We start from the raw sequence: 21,086 nt of genomic DNA on the forward strand, positions 1-21,086 counted from the left end.
GAATATCAAACTCGTTAGCATTTTTTATTTATTACAAACTGGTTGCATCTTAGCAATATATAGTAATTGCTTAATACTACATGGTTAAACGAATGAATTGTTACTAAAATAAAAGATGTTAAGAAAATATTGACTATGAGTCTCATAAAACAGAAATTCTCTTATACATAATCCATGCATATAACAGGAAGCTTATAGACACCATCCATGCATAAATATGTTGTCTTCTAAAGACAAAAAGTACTTATATATCAAGAAATGCTTTGATCATGCTTGACTACTCTGTATGCCACTAGTGATCGATTTTGTTATGAAATCGGAGCTTACTTGTGGCATACAGGGAGCCAGGCACGATTATAAACCCATATATAATACATATGTATATTGTACAAAACCTCTAATTATGAATGAACGAGGGCTTATACGTCGGTCTTGATTCGAATAGAATCAAAACATGTATGTATTTTAGTTGGGGTAGGGGAGAAAATGAGACCAGAGAAAAAGTAGCGATTGTTCTTTGTCAAGGATTTGTGGAGATATGTTACAAGAGGAATGGTTGTACAAATATATAGAGGAGAAAAGTAATAAACTAAACTTTGCTATTACTGAATAAAATTCGAAAGAGGCAACAAAAGTCGGATTTTGAAGGCAAATATGATTTAATTAATAACTGAATAGATATACTTATCTTTAAGAAAAAATCTTGTAGTTTTTGAAGTGGCCTTGAAATCCCGCAAAGAAAAAAAAAAGTTTGCTTTTGTGGGATGTGCTTATTTCTTACACGATTATAATATATAGAGATAATGTAAAATGGAAATCAATATGGATTCTCTTTTGTTAAAGGTAATAAAAGACAGATGCAGCGTGCAACACTTCAGGGTTACTTTAGTTTAATTTAATAGTTTTCAAGTGGTTCTGATAAACTTTTTCGTATTCGATAATACGTTTAAGAAATTATTCTATTATGAAAGATAGAAAAGAAGATCTATACTATTATAAAATTTAAAAGGGAAAGAGTTCATGGGCCATGAATCATTATCATCACCACATGTACGTAGCTACATTCTCACCTAGGTCATTTAAAATAGTCTAGTCCTCTATAAATCTTAATAATATTGAAAAGTAATGGTGGTTTTGTGGTAGTAGTCTCAAAGTGAAGTGTAAACTCGTTTTCTGAATTTGACTCCAGTGTAATAAAATTGTGGTATGTGTTGGGTTATCGAAGCTGATAATATGTCTTTCGGTTTTTGTAAAACAGATTGAACTTTAGGTTTTAGCTGAAATAGACAATACTTTTTTTTTTTTCCGATAGACAATACTTTACCGTTAGATCTGCTTATTTTTGGATTTAGTCGAAAGACGTGTATAATGTTGTTGTTGGTAGTGCAAAATTATTGCATGTAAGATGTGTAAAACGCCACCGTACGTCAGTCGGGTATCGACCGGATAAAATTCCCAAAATAATACTCCATCTGTTTTATAAAGACTGTCATTCTGACATTTTTCACACTTCTTAAAAAAACTATTAAAATATTATTTTGCCCTTTATTAATGCATTAAATAATTTTTTTTCTAATTAATAGATTAAATTAATAAGATCAAAACTGGAATATTGTTTAAAATTCTGCATTGAAAATATAAAACGACACTCTGTGTGAAAAAAAATAAAACTTTAAAACGACACTTTTTATGAAACGGAGGGAGTATTGAAAAGAATGAATATTTTTAACGTTCAATATTGAAGAATTCATATGTACTTTATCCGAAATTTTGAACCGTTTTTGAAAGAAATAGTCAAATAGAACACACGTACTAATATATAACGTTTAATTTAGCTTCACACTTAATTATTTTTTTTTGTGTAACCAAGCTTCACACTTATTTACTGTTAAAAATGTTTTTTTTTTTTTGAACAGCAAAAAAAATGTTTCTGTTAAAAATGTTTCAATAGTGCATATGTAACTTACAGCTTTATTTTCCTTGGGTCGTGGGCTCTTTCGACTTTCCCTTTAGCTTTCTATAATTAAAGAGTCTTTTTCTCTGACCCAAAAAAAGTTGATGGTAAAATTTTCGCCAAAACCAGCATATGTCTTTTGTTTCCAAAGAGACAATAGAACGAAACCGAATCAGAGTTAATTGTTCTTGCAGCCAGTTCAGTTTCATTCGAACTGAATAATCCAAACTAGTTTTAGCCGAACCAAATTTTTAGTAGGGTTTATTGTTTTTTTGGGTTATGGCAAATAAATTTATACAAACTAAGTTTAAACACTTAAAATGGAGTAGTAAATTTGTGAGTGTATATACATTTATCAAACTTTCATCAACGAAAACAATAAAAATAGAAATTTAACACCTAGCTAATACTACTACTTCGAATTGTGGTGTTCATTTGACAGTTTATAGCGATAATAATAAATGTACGTTTGTGTGTAGAAACGCGCATTCACATTTGGAACTCGTTTTAAACTGTTATGTTTATTATTTCCGTTAAAAATATTTAACTAATTATCGGCCAAAAATAACTTTAGTGTTGTAAAATTAAGATATGGATTCGTTATATAACGACACCTTATAATATGACAATAAATGTTTGTTTTGCTGGAAATAACCAAACATATACGTCTCCAAGAGACACGATCACGGATGTTTCGCTTTAATACAGGACAACCTCTTTAGAACTTCTTGCAAATGGATATACTTTATGCAATTGTGTTAATTTTAATATTACCTTTGGTCGTTCAATTAAGTTTTAAAGGTTAGCGTAACGGATTTTTCCAAGATTTTTTCCCATCTACCAAATTATATACTGCATTGTCAAGAAAGTGAGATAAGAGCTGCCGCAAATGCTATCCCAAACTATCTTACCATACTTTATGGACCATAATAACATGAATTGTTCTAGGTTTTTTTTTTTTAGTATCCACCAACTTTTTTGGCATTTGACACATACTTTTTCTTGATAAGAGTCGGATCATTTTCTTTGAGTAAAAGAGAAGTCTCCTTCCCATACGGAGTTTCACAATAAAAATTTGAGCTCGGTAGCAAAAAATAAATAAATAAAGACTACGGTTATAGATCGCTTGATCAGGGATGTGAATCTGGGACGAAGGAAACACAAAGACTACGGTGACCTTATGCAGATTTGGCTCATACATGGCTAAAACCAAATACGTCTCGGTTGCATTTAGATTCTCCCATGTTTCTTTATCCTTTTTGGCAAGGAATAGTCTATTGTTAAGTTTTTTTTTTGGGTATATTTATTAACAATCTCATTATCTTAACGAAATTCACATATTTATCAAAAATAAAAATTGAACCATATGAATTTAGAATTAGAATTTGATATATGATTCTTCTAATTTTTAAAAGCAAAAGAGAAACGAGAATTTGATATATATACTAATGTGAAAGCTTTTTAAAAAATCAAATTAGAAGATTTAATCTGAAAAAGGAAGTAATCTTCTTTCATTTACAGAATAGTATTATGATATTACTACGTCAAAATAAAGGTTTTATACGATAGTTACTTTGAAAGGTATTGTATTATCTATGAATTCATAGTTTGAAGTGATTCAATGAATTCAAGAATGCTTGTATATGTGATGATTTTATGATTTGGATTAAATCATTAGAGATAGTTTATTTTCGATACTGACCGATATATATAGAATGAATTCACTGAATTACAAATTAACAACTATCTAAGTTACGTAATATCTATGCGGCGTAACAATAATATTACTAAAGGGAACTCTAAGCCCTGGCTTATATATCTACACGCGTTGACAATGTCAAATGTATAATACATAGGCATATATAGCATATGATTTTTTATACGATATGCTGCTATTTATATGAAAACCTTATTTTATATGACTGTTTATATAGTCAACGAGATAAATAGAAAGTTGGTAAATGTTTGGTTTTAATTTGACAATGTGAAACAAACCTGAGAATTGATCCTTTAATCGTTGACAGTAATTAACGGTCAAAAGTAGTGTTAAAAGTATATATAAATATTTTTTTTGTCGTCAAAGTATATTAATCAACCAATCAAGATCTTCTGTAAGAGTGAAAACTCATTATTAAAAATTATAATAAGCATTTTCTCCAACCGTAGGAAACTACTGTACGTTTTATGTTTCTTCCAATTTGTCGTTATCCTTCTCATTCCTTTGAAGACAACAAAGATTCTATTACATGTAAGATTTATTCAAATGTCCAATAGTATAATAAAACGTAATATATAATACCAACTTTATGGTTACACCTTCTAATATAATCCACACTTTGTAGTTGATGTGTTCCTTACGCTATCGAATATTGTTTGGAAACCTCGAGAGAAGTTCTTTAAAAGAAATGAATTAATCGAGTAAACCTACCGAATAATCTTATTAATGTAAATTACTTTGCAAATATTTTAACAAAGGATCATCTAAATCTATATAGAATATATTGTAAATTACTTTGTAAATCTCTACCATTTGTCCTCCCTTTTTCCCATATGCATCACACTAGGTCTTTATTTTTTCAAAGTATTGTTGTAATCAAACTGAAAGAGTAAAAAATTGCTCTGTAAATTAAGAATAAAGGATTAACAATTCCTCTGTAAAGTTTTTAGAAATACGAATTAACTTTATAAAAATTCTTCTTAATCTATATTTTCATGTATTATCCGAAATAATAATAAATTAAGATCGATGTGTATCAATAAAGCCTAACTATGACATGAAATCCATTAAATCAAAATATTTTTTTTCTTAATCTTGATATTATGATTTACATTCCTTACTGTAGAATAGAATATAACTTTTATAATATTATTGAATTGTATTAGTGAGTTGGTTGCTTAATATAAGATTATAACATACATATGTATAGTGATGAGACCACATAATGTAAAGTTTTATGATCCAATTATAACATATGAATAAAATATATCGAGAGCTAGAAACCTTTTTTCCGTTATGAACTTCACGTTATAGTTGGAATTAATTAATCCACAATTAATCGGTAAAAATCACATCTTATTCTCGAAATTATCTCCGATCTATATACATATACTTGATGGTAGTTTCATAAATTTGTATATTTACGTAACAAAGAAAATAAAATAAAACAAACAAACAAACAAAAAATAAATGATGATAGTCCATTAAGGCATTAATTGACAATCTTGACTGAAGTTATTATCAGTATGTATACATACCTCAAAAAGTAGAGATTGAGAGAACATGTATTTGAAGGCAGTTTCATGAATTTAATATTTACGGAACAAAAAATACAAAACAAAACAAAAAAATCTAAATGATGATAGTCCATTAAATCATCTTAAATAAAGCTAAAAATCGTTTTCGTTGAATGTATTTTGTTTTTGGTTTTTGGGAGTGTGGAATTTACGTGATGGCTATGTATAAACTATTTTATATTGGTTTAAGCTAAGATATAAGTTTACATTTCAGTCAAAATTGTTTTTGCTATCATGCATAGAAATTAGGAGTGGTTATGGTTGTTATATGACGAGGAGAAGAATAATCTTCGTTTGAATTCAAATGGAGGAAGAGGAAGAGAACGAGTAGGCTTCGATCAACCATAGATGAGACATTGAAGCAGGTAGAGACTTCTTTGAATGCGGTGGAAGCAATCACATAATGGTAAATACTAGATTCCAATTTTGATGAAGATTGCTATGAGAGCATGATTTAACATATAATTCAATTAAATAAAAAAGAAAATAATACCCTTCAAGAAAAGTAGTTAACTATTTTAGTTTATTTTTATGCATTTAAGCAAACTTTTTATCATAAGTTTTAACCATACAGAAACATATATATGAAAAATATTCAAAATCATCATAATCTTGAAATGTGAGGTTTAAATCTTATGAAATCATACTACTAATCTACTATACTTTGCTATTGTATCTACAAGTAAAGTACGTGACAAATTCAGCTAGATGTTTTATATATAAGGAAATAACTTGATAGCTAGGGCATATATCTTATACATACATCTAACCCACAAAACGAAATATACATTAACTAATATACACTGTTCTTATGCTTTCATAAAAAAAAAATTCTTTCTTTGAACATCCTCCCCACGAATTACTCTGCGAATGCCATGACACATATCATATTCATCACCTAATATTGATTTTGTTATAAATTATTTTGGTTATCTAACTTATTTATTGAATGACTCATATATTGTAGACTTTCACACAATGAAAAATAATATTTTACATAAAATTCTGACGAATGCATACAACTTTGCTTTAGTTTAGTCACGACATGGCTCCTTTGCATACATTTATTATATATATGCATACAAACTAGAGCGTAGAGAGCTACGAAAGAAAGAATATCAAATATTTTCAATAAATCTTTGAAAAAAATAGGGTTCTTAAGAAGATACATATAAACAAAATGGGAAGGTCACCATGTTGCGATCAAGACAAAGGCGTGAAGAAAGGACCGTGGATGCCCGAAGAAGATGATAAGCTCACGGCTTATATAAATAAGAACGGTAATGGAAATTGGCGGTCGCTTCCTAAGCTCGCTGGACTTAACCGCTGCGGCAAGAGCTGTCGGCTCCGGTGGATGAATTATCTCCGTCCTGATATCCGGCGAGGCCAGTTCTCCGATGAAGAAGAGAGTACTATCGTTAGACTACATGCCCTTCTTGGCAACAAGTAAGAGACTTTTTTTTTTTTGTGAATAAAAATTTAATTTAGCATGAAATATCTTGGAACATTTAATTTATCCTTAAGGTACTTAAAGTTGTGGGTTTATTTAGAAAAATATACATAATGTATTTTCCTTGGATCATACCAGATATAGTATATTGTTGCTAATATAGGGTCCATATTTTCTAGACTAGTCTTAACCGTTGAACCATGAAAAATGTTAAGCTTTGGTTATTTTTTTTTTTTTTTGACGATAGAATTGAATTTTTGTTTTACAGATGGTCCAAGATTGCGAGTCATCTTCCAGGAAGAACTGATAACGAAATAAAAAACTATTGGAACACTCATATGAGGAAGAAGTTGTTGCAAATGGGGATTGATCCAACCACGCACGAGCCAAGAACCAACGATCTCAATCCTATCCTCGACGTTACTCAAATGCTCGAGGCAGCAATTAGCAATGGCCAGTTTGGTAACAGTAACCTCTTCAACAACAACACTGCTTTGGAAGATCTTCTCAAACTCCAATTGATCCATAAAATGCTTCAAATCATAACCCCCAAAGCCATTCCAAATATCAGTAACTCTAATACCAATCCATTGAATCCTAAACCAGAACCGGTAGCCAGTAGCTTCAATACCAATTTAGTGAATCTTAAACCAGAACCGGTAGTCAGTAGCTTCAATACCAATTTAGTGAATCCTAAACCGGACCCGGTGGCTGGACAATTGAATGCTATTGATCCGCACGTTTTCATAAACCAAAGTACAAATGAGGATTTCATGCCATCGTTTGAAGATAATTGGGATGGTTTTAAAGATAACCAGCTTCCTGGTTTGGTTACGGTTTCTCAGGAGGATATGAAATCATCAAAACATGGTTATCATAGTGATCAAATTCCAACTTCTGGTTCGGTATCGGTTACTCCTGAGACATCCGATTTGAACCATCCCGGTACGACTCAACACTCCTCCGGTTCAGATGTCCTAGGGGACTGGGAGAAGTTCCTTGATGATGAAACAAGTGATTCTTGCTGGAAAAGTTTCTTAGAGTAAGATTTTTTCTCCACATTTATTTTTAATGTATATTTATATATGGTAACAAAATATACGTTCTCAAATTAAAAAAAAAAATCTATTAACATAGTATTACTATTTAATCTGCAGCTTAACGTCGCCCACATCGTCACCCGGCCCGTGGTAGAACTGGATTTTGTTCGAGTCGTAGACGCATAGTTTCAAAGAAAAAATCATACACAAAAATGTTCGGTTAATATTATTAATTTTTTTGTAATATAATTATTGATTTATATGTTTGTATTTTTTGGTTAAATATGATTGATATGGTTGTATTCGTTTTCTTATAAAGGAGTGTTTGTATTTCTTCTATTTGGTTTGTTTTTTGACAGTAGTGTAAAGAAACACATTGTAATCACATTCTTATCATCTTATGATATGATTTTGTTTATATACATATTGAGGAACATTAATTTAAATTTGAGTACATATTATGTCTTTAAATATAATCAAAGGGATATTGATTAAGAACTATACAAAGTCATAACTTGATCCACAAGTTATTATCAAGAAATATAAGAAGAACAAACCTATCTAAGGGAAAAAATATATATATACAAACATTACCTTTCCTAATGATTTTTGTTTTAACTCAATCTCTCCTAACACAAGGCTGTTTTTTTATTGGTTGATTATTATAACTTAAGATTATATAGATAGAGACATATAATATTTATAAAAGAAAGAAAATGAGGGAAGAAGAGAAAAACCCTAACTCGATCTACATAGTTGATGATCTACTGCAAGAAATTTTCCTTCGACTGCCTTTGAAGTCCATCCTCAAATCCAAAACCCTCTCAAAACGATGGAGATCAATTCTGGAATCGAAGAAGTTCGTGGACAGACGTATGAGTCTTCAAAAGAGCCAGAAAATCCTGGCTGCTTACAACTGCGACTGTGGCGGCCCGCCAAGGCTCCTCCCCGAGTCGCAGCTCAATGGAGACGAAGAGATAGTCTATCTACACTGCGACACCAAAAGACCCTCGATGACTTGCGACGGTTTGGTCTGCATCCCCGAACAAGATTGGATCAACGTTTTGAACCCTTGGACAAGACAACTCAGGCGATTCGGTTATGGAATCCAACCATGGTCGTGCGCTTTCCCTCTGGAAAATCGGACAATGGGATTCGGTAGGGACAAAGTTACAGGGAGCTATAAAGTAGTGAAGATGGAAATAGGGCTACGTGGACATCCTGTGGTGGAGTGTAGTGTTCTTGATGTTGAAACTGGTGAATGGTGGTTGTTGAGTACTCCACCTCCTTACAAGGTCAATGCGGGAAGAAAATCAGTGAGTGTGAATGGATCGATCTACTGGCTACAAAACTTTGGGACTGGTTACAAAATACTAGCCTTGGATCTTCACAAAGAAGAGTTCCATTATGTCACGGTTCCGGAGACGAGTGTCACGCAAGAAACCGAGATATCGAATCTTGAGAACCGCCTGACCGTAGCCATTACTTATACTAGCCCACAATGGAAACTAGAGATATGGAGTATGGATATAGTAGAAGAAGAAAGATGGAGCAAGACTTACTCCATACATTTAGCCGGTAAAGGTGTTCCTAGGGAAAATCAGAGAAGGTGGTTCACGCCGGTTATGGTTTCTAAGCAAGAGGGTCTTGTTTTCTTTGACAATCACAAGAGGCTTTTCAAGCATTACCCAAGGACAGATAAGATTCGTTGTCTCTCCTCGGACACTTGTGTTATATCTCCTTTCTTGGAAAATTTGGCTCCACTTCGTTTGTCATCAACCCTTTTGTTTCCTCATCCGCGCACAACATCCAAATGCCGCTTGCTTTCTAAAGGTAATGAATTTAAGATCATAGATCTTCTCTTAACCACTCTAGTAGTAGTTGGTTCTATTTGGTTTTAAAGGCGTGATGACACAAAGTAGTTTGGTTACCTCTCTAGTAGTCTACTTTTCTAGTGTCAAAACTATTAATTAGTTCTATTTATTAACACCTAAACTGATATAAGTGGATTCATATTTATATATGTATATGATGACACAAGTAGATTTGCTTACCTTTAATCCATTATAAAAATTTGTAAAAAAAAAAGAAGCCAATTCCTAAACTGAAAACCATTCACAAGTCACAAAAACAACAAACCCATTAAAACTTTTCCTTTCACAAATCCTTTAAAAAAGATGTTTCTTGGGAACAGAAGCGGTGGAAGCGGTTTGATCGGAAATAGTTGCGGTGGTGGCGGCTAGACCTTCAAGCATCCTGATTATCTCCGCCGTATCGTCTAAATAGTATTTAGCTTTGCTTGGCTTTTGTCCAACGGTGCAAGCGAATATCTCAGCCACAGGAGATAAAGCCGGACCATCTTTTGCACCCATTATCACCTCAAACATATCCTCATCAGACCGATCATCGCCGACGCAAAGAATGAAATCCAAAAGCTTTCCTTTTTCTTGCATCGTCGTTAGAAGCCTCTCTGCCACAAGACCTTTGTTCACACCCTGTTTTATTTATAAACAGAAAACCCTGAGAGGCTGAGACTATTTGAAAAAAGAGAAAACAGACAATAAAAACTAAAACTTTTTGGTAACTGACCTGTGGTTTAACTTCAACGAGTTGTTGTCCAGTTTTGACAGAGACTGGATCATTCGTGAGCACACTTTCGAGGTGTTCCATAAGCTCTTTGGCTTGACAAGATCCAAAATCAGGATCTGCAAATTGGTAGTTCCAAACGAGAGCAGTCTCTTTAGTCTCTATTGTTGATCCATCTGTAGTCTCAGTGTAGAGTCTCATCACTGGCTCTGCTATTTGTTTCCACTCAAAAGCCGACACCAAACTCGATGTTTCCCAGTCTGTTCCATCATTTGGCCTGTCCCCATTATCCACAAAATAATATCATACCAAAAAAAAAGAAGATATGAAACCAGCCTCCGTGTGCAATAACCATAACTTTATTATCCAAAAGATCTGTATTTTTTTTTCTTTTTCAAGTGCTCTTACTAACTCATGCAGATACGAAAGCATCCCCAAATTAAAGATTGTAACTTTATATTCCAAAGATTGATCTTTTTGAAGTAATCTCGATGAAACTCAAGAAGAAATGAAAACAAAGTGTTACCTTATAAAGTAACCGTGCTCTGCGGCCAATCCAAGATCATCACATGAAGAAAACCATTCGGTTAGCGTCTTTCTGTCTTTCCCGCTGACGAGAAACACGATGTTATTAGGATCACTTGACAGCTTGTTCAAGGTTTCAATCGTTTCACGGCTTGGTGTTGTCCTAAGGGACCCTGGCTGCACCATTGTGCCATCATAATCCAAAAGAATGGCTCGGTTCTTGGTCCTCGTATAAGCTGAGACAATGTGCTCAATCGAAAGCTTTTTAAAGCTCGGATCAAGCGCCACAACTCGAAACCCTAACCCGAAACCTATCCCCCAACACCTCTTCCTCACATGATCCCCGCAGGCCCTTTCAAGATCCTGTATAAAGCTGCGTGCCCAATACGCAACATCATGTGTGCTCACGTACTTGTGATGCTTCTCGTGACGCATCTGCTTCTCTGCTTCTGGAACTATCAACGCATAGTCCATTGCTTCAGTCACTGCATCGATGTTCCACGGATTCACTCTAATGGCGCCGCTTAGTGAAGGAGAACATCCAATAAACTCAGAAACAACGAGCATACTCTTCTTTGCAGCACAAGGGTCAATGCCTATTGTCTCGTTGAGTTTCGGATTGCCTTGTCTACAGATTATATACTCGTAAGGTATAAGATTCATACCGTCTCTTACCGCTGTAACAAGACAACACTCTGCGATCACATAGTAAGCAATCCTCTCAAAGAACTGAAGCGGTTTATCAATCAGAACAACAGGTTGGTAGCCTGGCCTTCCAAACATTTCGTTGATCCTTTTAACCGTGGCTTCAGTCTCAGACTGTACCTCCTGAACGTCTTTTCCACGGCCTCTTGCAGGGTTTGCGATCTGGACAAGCACAACTCGACCTCTCTTGTCGGGATGTTGTTGGAGAAGTTGTTCCATTGCCAAGAGTTTGAGGCTGATTCCTTTGAATATGTCCATGTCATCGACACCAAGAAGAACCTTCTGATCCAAGAACTGATCTCTAAGCTCAGCAACTTTGGTCTGAGTCTCTGGGAGGTTCAGAATTGACTGAAGCTGGCTGGTATGAATCCCAACAGGAAGAATCTTGATACTAACAGTTCGACCATAATACTCGAGCCCTATGGTTCCTCTTTTGGACTGATAAGATAAACCAAGCATCCTGCTGCAGCAAGAAAGGAAGTGTCTTGCATAGTCAAAAGTATGAAACCCAATCAAATCCGCGTTGAGGAGTGCGCGTAAGAGCTCGTTTCGCACTGGAAGAGTACGGTAGATCTCGGAAGAAGGGAACGGGCTATGAAGGAAAAAACCGAGCTTTACTCTGTTAAACCTCTTCCTTAAGAATGTAGGCAAAACCATCAAGTGATAGTCATGAACCCAAACAAAATCATCATCAGGACTAATCACTTCCATTACTTTATCAGCAAAGATCTTGTTAACCGAAAGGTAAGCTTGCCATAACGAACGATCAAATCTACCTCCAAGATCAGGCGTTAAGGGAAGCATGTAGTGAAACAAAGGCCAGAGATGTTGCTTACAGAATCCATGATAGTATTTGGAGAAAAGCTCAGGTGAGATATAAGCAGGAACACATTTGAAATTCTCAAGTAATCTCTGAGAAACATCGTCTTGCTCGACTACATCGATTTGCTCTTTAAGACAACCAATGTAGACAACTTCCATGTCTTCACGCATACCGTCTTTAAGCTGTAAGAGAAGCGAGTCGTTGTCCCAACTGAAAATCAATTTACCCGCCGAGTTTCGATGGGATTTAATAGGAAGTTGGTTTCCAACGATGATGATCCGATCTTGCGTGACGGAAGAAGGAGCATCAGAGCAGACACTGTTGCTGTTGTTATCATCATCTAGCTCAGATAAGACGCCAGTGACAGTTGATACTCTTGGAAACCTCTTCTTTTCCCGAGAAAACGAATGGAAATTTCCAGAAGCAAGATCCAAGAGGTTGGAATAAGATCTTGATACCATATCTCTTGGGGTTTTACAGTGAATGAGGTGCAATGCCTGCAACAGAAACAACACATAGAAAAGATCAAATCTTTATCATCTGATTAACACAAGAACACATAGAAAAGAAGATCTGTCTGATCATTAATTCGTCTGATTAACACATGAACACATCAAATATCAAAACTTTGGATCAACAATCATTAATTTCAAACATCAAGAGAAACCAAAATCTCAGGTAAAGGTTTCTATTTTAACCCAAAAAAATGAGAACAGATCACCGAGTATCAGTAACACTAGAAAATGGAATCGGAACTCTAAACGAGCAGCATCAGCAGATCTCAGACCTAAAACCCAAATTAAAGAAGATTATTTCATATAGAAGATACATAGTGAAGGCCTGAAGGGTAATATAGTAGAGGTTACACCTGAAATCAGAAGAAGAAATTTCACAAAACCTCGAACAGCTTATATGCATAAAACAACCATACGGGAACAAGAAACAAGGAGAAAAATGCCACAGCAAAAAAAGAAAAATCAAAATGCGTCATAGATATAGTTTCAAGTAGTCAGAATCATGTCCTGTAATCAGAAATTTTTATCAAAAATTTTTTTTAACAAAGCCACGCTACAGGTTACACTGATACAATTAATATGAGAACACAAAGCTCGAGGAAATAAAAAAAAACAAAACTTTCGGTTACAGAAAGTTCATCAGATTCGTCAGTTACAGAAGAAAGAAGAAAAGTAGCGAGAAACCCAGGAGATGCAAAGAAGATGATCAGAAGAAGGAAAAAAAAGCTCACTTTTTTGGAGTAATGGTAGTGAGTGTGAGTTTGAGTGCGAATCTGCCAGAGAGAGAGTGCCTAAAAGATTATTTTCTCCATTTCTCTTTGTTCTGCTCTTCTTCACTGTTCTTAAAAAAAGTCTATTGTTTTTCTTATTAAAGAAACACTTTTTTGTTTTGCCCAAAAAAAAAACACTTTTGTCTTCTTTTCTTTTTTGCAGTTTGCTTTATTTGTTCTCTATAATTTTTTTTGGAAGATTCTCTTTGCTTTCTTAATGCAATAATAGTCTTCTATTTTTGTGACCAATCAAGTAATGGAAATAATTAATTGTCCAAATGACAATGAGTACAAAAGATCATAGATCGCCCACTTATATGATAGAAATAAAATTTGTTTGATAAATTAGATGTCCACGTAAAAAAAATAACGTCTTTGCAATGATAAAAACGACCAAAGCTTGTTTCAACTTATTTTGCTTAGTATAAAATGTATTATCGTTTTCTTAGATGGGCTATAATATGTTCTATTGGTAAAAGAAAAATATTGCTATCCACCACACCTCCTCCTTATTTAACTTCGGCTTTTGCTAAAAAAAATATACTATATCAATTTTTCACTTATGTTATGTGGATGAATGTTTTAGTGAGACATTAACAAATAATCATATATACAAACACAGGAGACAAACGTATATTAAATAATATTTAGTCACATCCTTTTGTTTTCTACTTACATACACGCATGATTTAAGGTTGGCAAATAGGAAAAATTGATAGATTTGGGTGTGATTAGTAGTAAGTTAGGCATCAGAATAATGCAAAAAAGTACTAATGTTGATTAGTGCCTTAGTGGTCATTTTCTATAAATAATAATTTTGATGTTTCAGTTTAATTAATTATTTTTGAATAAAGACGACAGATCTGTTGATGTCTTTGTAGGTTGTCTCCTTTAATTTTTCCCCATTATACTGGTGACTTGTTAAATAAAAATTTAAATGGTTAAAAGCAATTTAACTACTGACATTGTTCCGTTCAGAAGAGTCATTACAGTGCGGTAAAATATGTACTTTTATATAAAGCTAATATGGTATATTTTTTAATGTTACTTGAATTTTAATATATTACTAACTGAGTGTATATGCGCATAAGGGTGGTTTAATTCTGGTAAATACATTTAGTTTTGTTTTTATCCGACCAGAAGAAAGTAGAAGCTCCATCTCTAGTCTTATAAATATATTGTTTGATTCAATTATATAGTTTAGTGCTTTGTATTAGTGTTGCCCAATTCAAACCCTGTAAAAAATATAATGTTACCGACACCGAAAAAAAAATTCAGCAAATCAATCATTATTATATATAAAAAAGGACAGTCCGAATTAACTTGCTACCAAAAATGTTAGTAGAAATCTCAAACGATGACTTAAAATTAGCTTCGATCGTTAATGTGAAGAGGCTCGTAAGTCGTGATTATTATTAAAGAGCATTATCCATGAATAAACCTCAATTTCGTTGACTATGGTTAAATCTTAACTACTGCAGTTACTTCATTAATCATTATACTATGGAGTAGTAGATTTCAACTACTATGATATATTAATATATATACACCCTTTTGCACACCCAAGTGGTTTATAAACAAATAATAATTTTGAGACCGAACGAAAATGAGATGTAACGAGACGTGGTGGGTGTTAGAATTCCCTAAACTGAAAAGTGAAAACATGTCATAAACAAAAGAGAAACTAAAATCTGATTTTTTTTAATATAATAAGTAAAATATTCACTTACTAATCATAATAAACTGCTTTCGAAAACTTATATAGAACAAATCACATAAGTATGAAATTACCATTTAAACGTTTCGACTAGAATTCGGCTTTGAATCGTTCGTGAGCATCCTCGTATACAAAACATAAACGATATTTAGTCATACTAATCTATAACATCACCGTCTTATAATACAGGCACGTAAGATTACTTACTTTCATGGATCGAACTTATTGTTCTGAAGAACACAATACATCTATTTGAGCTGTGGTTCAATGCATAACTTTTGATGCTGTTTTGATTAATGAAATTCTTATATTCTGATTAGTCAACTAATGTTATATTTTGATTGGTTGATATAAATTAATTATTATTATTTTTTCTGTCATTTTGGTAGAAGGTGTTAAATTACACTTATGCCATTAATGAAAATACTTTATTATGATTAGTCAGTTGATTATTCTGCAATTAAAAAGAAAATCTGATTAAAAGGAAATATTTCATAATTAATACACAACAAAACATGGAGTAGAGCACACAGAAAATATATGGCATAATACCATTTTTTGTCGACAATAAAAATATATATATTTAACTGCTGATTGGTTAACAAAAAAATAACACAAACTACAATGGTTACTGACCCGAATTCTTATCTCATACGTAGCAAATTCGAATCTTAGACTAATTTAATTATGTTTTTTTTTCTAAATTTCTCTCTTTTTAAATCATTTTTTTTAACCAATCGTGGATCAGATCTAGAGAAAAGTGAGCACAAACCCATGTTTGTGATAATTATAAAGAAATAGGTGATCACATCAATAATGAATAAATAAATAAGGAAACACATAAACCCGGAATCGTTTTCTATATAAATAAATATTTTCTGCCTTCCTTTATATTCATTTACTATTTTTTTTTATGTTTTGTTCTAGGGTTTTGGCGATTGGTTACTCTACGTGGAAATACAGAAACATTATACATACCTTCCAATATATCATTTACACTGAATGAGATGGTAGCTGTGTTGGTTAGGTGCTTTGTCCGTTCAGCGAAAGCTCACGGGTTCGAGTCATGGAGTTAGATTTTTTTTAATTTTTAGATTTTTGTTACAATTCAATGTTTGGAAATAATTTTTATTTGCTAAATATTTTGCAAATGGAAATATGTCATAATTTCTTTTGTTATTATCTAGAATGGAATTTTTACATTCTTTATAGTTAATAACTATAAAATTCATGGGAAGATAATATCGTATATAGAACAAGAATTATCTTTTAGTATTTTTCATAAAAAAATAAACATAGGTTGTTTACACGTATAAATATGAGTGTTTTAAATATTTTGCAAACGGAAATATGTCATAATTTCCTTTGTTATTATCTAGAATGGAATCTTTACATTTTTATAGTTAAAAACTATTAAATTCATGGGAAGATAATATCGTATATAAAACAACAATTATCTTTTAGTATTTTTCATAAAAAAATAAACCCTAGGTTGTTTACACGTATAAATATGAGTGTTTTAAAACAATCGTCTCATAATTTACAGTTTACTTTCTCTGTTAGAGTTCCGTGTTTATTTTGCTAGGGTTTTTATAATAGCATTAACTTTTTGGATCTCTTTAGAAAAGATTCATCATGTTTGTCTATTTGCATGCAAACCTAACCATGTATTCGTCTAAGTACAGCTTTGATCATCCATCAAAAGTCATTATTACTTGGGAAGTTTCGTCTACTGCTTCGGGTATATATCTAGCTCTCCTCAAATTAATAATAATATATGCTCTCTACGTTTTTAATGATTCTAAAATTGTTTTCGTCCATAGGTTTTGATAACCAGGCTTATGCTCGCGAGTTAAGATCTATGTTGAATTCATATCGCCAGGATATGGATCAAAAAGAGATATCTGATTATCGTTACATAATTCCATACGTTTTCGTCGATATCACAAAAAAGGTTGTTGTGCTTTTTTAGGTTATTCATGCAAGTTATAATACTTATTAGTAATTATTTTGTATTTTTAGGTTATCCATGCAAGTTACTTATGGATCTTGCTATCGACGAGTGGACCTTGCGGACATATAATCCTGTAATCGAAGGTTCGTAGTACTGTATATTAATCTTACAATTTTGTACATTTCATAGTGTTGTATCTTAATCTTACAATTTCGTATCTTTACTATGTATTAATCTACGAACGTATTCATTTTTTATATAGATCTTGATTCTGCGTATTATATATCTATTCTTGATCAGAAGTTTTTGATCAAAGGAGGTATTTCTGCTCTTCCTGTAATATAATTTTGTTAATGATGTATATTAAATTTTTTATATGTGTTTATGTTTGTTCTGATGTTCGTTTTGTGCATTTAGGTTCTGATCATGTTAATTCGAGCGATCATGCTCACAAGACCTTTCTTTGGGATTTTGCGAGGAAGGCTTGGATTATAAATAAAGAATATAATGGTTTCAATGGTTCGTTTTTTGCTTTGAGCACCATTTTTTCATATGTTTATCTATGCAGAAGATAATGAGTCTGATAATACCGAGGTGCTATCTGGCCGTGGTACTGATGATGATTATGGTTTTGAGGATTACATGGGGTCTGATGCTGAGTCGCATGATGATACCGATGATATGGACCAAACAGATGAATACGATTCTGAAGATGATTTTATTGACGACGGTGAGTCTTGTGAAGGATCTGATGGTTCAAGTGATAACTCGGAAGGTGATAGTGGTGATGATGAAGATGAAGATGATGACGATGCTGATTCGACTGATGATGATGAGGATGATGATGAAGATGTTATGTTGGATGATGAGACTGAGAGTGACGATGATAATGAGAATCACCAAAACGTCGAACCGAATGATATACTCATCGAAAAGAATATTAGTATATCGGGATACCATAATTTGGTGTGTACTTATACAGTTTCTCTTGGTTCAATATGTTTTGGAGGGTGTGTGTCCCGTTGGAGACCTTCCAAAGATGGTTGTACTATCTTTGTTAAGGTTTTACAGACGTGGGTGCATATGCTAATTTTGAAACGTTCTTCCCTGGAGCTCATATTATCGGATGAACAAGTATTTATTATATTATGAGAAAAAATATTATAAAATTGTGTTGATGTCTAATTGACTGTTTTATTCACATGGTGTTAAAATTCAGGCCACTGTTAGAGATGGTGAGATCAATGTTGCAGCGTCTCGCATAGATGTTGGTAGTTGGATCATTATCAGTCGTTTTTCTGTTATCGAGTGAGAGGATAGTTGTAGACTGATTTCTCATAGATACAAAATATTGTTCATACCATCAACTATCATTGACAAGACTTCACGTGGAGTGAAAACGCTTATTTTGACTTCGTTGATATTCAAAGGATATTGGATCGTGCCCATGATGATGACTATTTAGTTGGTGTGTTGATTTTTGGTTTAGATATTGAATTTCGTTATTATTATGTTGCTGATGTTAATATGGTTTAGTTTTTATTGTTTATGAAGATTTTATAGGTCGGGTCTTAAATGTAAGTCGATCTGGGACGTGGTGTGGTTTACTCTCTAGAGAGCATCCTGTTCCTTTCTATGGCAGTCCATGTAAGAATGTATATGATTCCGAAAAATGGGGTGCATATTCAACTGTAACATTCTGTCTGAGGGATAAACGGTACTGTCTGCTGAGTGTTTTTAAATTGTATATTATCGTTTTATTTGTTCTGTCTAGCTGATTATGTGTGACGTGTTTTAATTTAGTGGTATTAATTTGAGTTGTGAATTATCCGGTGAGATGGCTAAATGATGTGTGCTGTCGTGTGTTGAGAGGGTGTGTCAAGTTTTACCCTAATTGAAATCAATAGCCGCAAGTGCACAGCTGATCGATTGTAGTACTTAGGGATCGAATCCACAGGGAAGGAGGATATTTTCCTGCAAAAAGCCTTTGAAATAAGTTAAAGTAAGGAAGTCTAGAACAAAAATGGTTTTGTGGGGGTTTGGTAGTGTGTTTAAAATGTAAAAACGAAATATTAAAAGAGAATACAGAAACTAAATGACGTAATAACTAAACTTAACGAAAATAACTAAAAATGCGAAAAACGGATATTCTAATTGCTTAAATGAAAATGAACTAAAAAGGAAAGACAATATTGAACTAAAGCTTTAAAGAAAATCGGTGTAAATCAATGGAAAAGAAAGCGTTGGGGTTCAGGGAAGTTTTCTCAGGGGTACAAACGATTCAAAACATTGCTAGAGAGGAAATTTTGTAAGATCTTAGCTTAAACTTTTCGAACTGGAGTCACGGACGTATGAATACGCCACTATCGTGATCATAGACAAATATCTCTCTCAACCCTGACCAGTAGGTTTCCACTCTGGCCCTGGAAGAGAAGAGATGCATTATGTTTAAGACTCGTCCTAATTCACAAATCGCCCATAGGTAGGTTTCTACTCCTATGTTTGTTTTGCTCTCCCAAACTAGATCTGATACATGATGAACACTTTCGTGTCACCAAGCATCTGGATCAGATTGTAGTTCATGACGCTACCCTCATGCAGTAAAAACGAATTCAGAAGAAAGAGTTCTAAGATTCGGCTCAAAAGCTCATGGAATCCTCATCGAACATATAAATCCCCATCGAAAATCCCTTAATCCTAACAATAAAACTACTCAGACATAATGAACGAAATCAAACACATAGTATTAAGATGTAGAATAGAAATCGAAATTGAAAAAGAAAGAACAAGGGTTCAAAAGAACAAATCTCTCTCTCCCTAAAAGCTAAAGCAAAAACAATAAAAGTATGAAGTAATGATAGATGATATGAGGTTACACGATCTCTTAGGGTTCCTAAGACATGTATTTATAGTGCTCAAGACCTCTCTGGACGTCACTTAGGGTTTCTCCAAATGTGGGCTTCAAAAATAGGTTTTTTGGGCTCGGAGGTTGATGGCCACGGTCGGGACAAGTGTGACCGCGGGGAATGAGTGGTTTGCCGCAGTCGGGATGCTCCTGACCGCGGGAAATTGCTTGTTGGCCGCGGGTGGAAGTGCTTGCCAGCTGGTTTACGGGACATCTTGCTCTTCGCGTATCTTTTGATTGAACCGTTGGATTGCCAAGCTGTAAAGTGCACTGGAAAGCTGATACTTCCATCTTTAAGGTCTCCAAATTTAAGCTGGATCAGACGGTGAGAAGGCATTCAATCATGGGTGAACTTCTGATGGTTTGACTCTGAGCTGAAATCTGGTTTTCTATCCATTTTGTTAAGCTTTTCCCTAAGTTTCCTGAAAAGAGTCTTGGAACTACAAATACTAGAAAAACGTGATAAAATTACTTAAAAGCAATTAAAAACATAGAAAAAGTATTTCAAAACGATCCATAAAAGTGGTCAAAATACGGTGTTATCACTAAACGCTTTTATGCATCTTGGAGACGCTGTGATCAGGATGGAACGACTTCATCATAAATTCGATTTAAGATAATAGATGACGAGTAAGTATATCTCAAACTACATGTTTGAAGTCTAACTAACTAATTCTTAACTATATTGTTTGTCCAAATATAGGAAATTTATGCTTGAGTGTGTTGCACACGGTGAATTGGCAACTGAAATAAGAGATAAGTGTAGAGAATACGAATGTCCCTTTGCTATATGTGTGTTAAACGGATTGGTGTGTGTAGCATTGACGGGGGTATTGGTTTTCTGATGA

General features: G+C 33.5%; 3 protein-coding genes across 4 annotated transcripts; 2 read left to right on the forward strand and 1 right to left on the reverse strand.

The window, feature by feature from the left end:
- Nucleotides 1–6,428: 6,428 nt before the first annotated feature.
- Nucleotides 6,429–9,639, forward strand: LOC18030444 (F-box/LRR-repeat protein At2g43260). The gene is made up of 5 exons (XM_006414124.2): nucleotides 6,429–6,694; nucleotides 6,967–7,740; nucleotides 7,856–7,888; nucleotides 8,098–8,116; nucleotides 8,422–9,639. Exons 1-5 carry the CDS (start codon nucleotides 6,429–6,431, stop codon nucleotides 9,637–9,639), a joined length of 2,310 nt encoding a protein of 769 aa, XP_006414187.2.
- A 139-nt stretch (nucleotides 9,640–9,778) lies between these two features.
- Nucleotides 9,779–13,710, reverse strand: LOC18030446 (alpha,alpha-trehalose-phosphate synthase [UDP-forming] 5). 2 transcript variants are annotated; one of them, XM_006414126.2, is made up of 4 exons: nucleotides 13,624–13,710; nucleotides 10,851–12,874; nucleotides 10,328–10,601; nucleotides 9,779–10,233 (listed from the first exon to the last, which is right to left on the reverse strand). In XM_006414126.2, exons 2-4 carry the CDS (start codon nucleotides 12,836–12,838, stop codon nucleotides 9,907–9,909), a joined length of 2,589 nt encoding a protein of 862 aa, XP_006414189.1. In that variant the 5' UTR covers nucleotides 12,839–12,874; nucleotides 13,624–13,710; the 3' UTR covers nucleotides 9,779–9,906. The 2 variants fall into 2 exon arrangements, with proteins under 2 accessions (XP_006414189.1, XP_024004543.1); XM_024148775.1 differs by lacking the exon at nucleotides 13,624–13,710 and adding an exon at nucleotides 13,246–13,354.
- A 3,334-nt stretch (nucleotides 13,711–17,044) lies between these two features.
- Nucleotides 17,045–18,645, forward strand: LOC112081932 (protein PFC0760c-like). Its single transcript, XM_024148995.1, has 7 exons — nucleotides 17,045–17,120; nucleotides 17,203–17,292; nucleotides 17,402–17,476; nucleotides 17,596–17,652; nucleotides 17,751–17,852; nucleotides 17,902–18,299; nucleotides 18,553–18,645. The coding sequence occupies exons 1-7, from the start codon at nucleotides 17,045–17,047 to the stop codon at nucleotides 18,643–18,645; spliced, it is 891 nt and encodes a 296-aa protein (XP_024004763.1).
- The last annotated feature ends 2,441 nt before the right edge of the window (nucleotides 18,646–21,086 follow it).

The sequence above is a fragment of the Eutrema salsugineum genome, unplaced genomic scaffold, assembly GCF_000478725.1.
Source record: "Eutrema salsugineum unplaced genomic scaffold, Eutsalg1_0 scaffold_1, whole genome shotgun sequence".
NCBI lineage: Eukaryota > Viridiplantae > Streptophyta > Magnoliopsida > Brassicales > Brassicaceae > Eutrema > Eutrema salsugineum.

Excerpts from the sequence above, each read along its gene's own strand:
- LOC18030444 (XM_006414124.2), top strand. The coding sequence starts at position 6,429 with ATGGGAAGGTCACCATGTTGCGATCAAGACAAAGGCGTGAAGAAAGGA. Across the intron at positions 6,695-6,966 it reads CATGCCCTTCTTGGCAACAA|ATGGTCCAAGATTGCGAGTC; the intron begins GTAAGAGACTTT and ends TTTGTTTTACAG. Across the intron at positions 7,741-7,855 it reads TGCTGGAAAAGTTTCTTAGA|CTTAACGTCGCCCACATCGT; the intron begins GTAAGATTTTTT and ends TTTAATCTGCAG.
- LOC18030446 (XM_006414126.2), bottom strand. The coding sequence starts at position 12,838 with ATGGTATCAAGATCTTATTCCAACCTCTTGGATCTTGCTTCTGGAAAT. Across the intron at positions 10,602-10,850 it reads GAGCACGGTTACTTTATAAG|GCCAAATGATGGAACAGACT; the intron begins GTAACACTTTGT and ends TAATGGGGACAG. Across the intron at positions 10,234-10,327 it reads TCGTTGAAGTTAAACCACAG|GGTGTGAACAAAGGTCTTGT; the intron begins GTCAGTTACCAA and ends TAAATAAAACAG.
- LOC112081932 (XM_024148995.1), top strand. The coding sequence starts at position 17,045 with ATGTATTCGTCTAAGTACAGCTTTGATCATCCATCAAAAGTCATTATT. Across the intron at positions 17,477-17,595 it reads ATATAATCCTGTAATCGAAG|ATCTTGATTCTGCGTATTAT; the intron begins GTTCGTAGTACT and ends TTTTTTATATAG. Across the intron at positions 17,853-17,901 it reads AGAATATAATGGTTTCAATG|AAGATAATGAGTCTGATAAT; the intron begins GTTCGTTTTTTG and ends TTATCTATGCAG.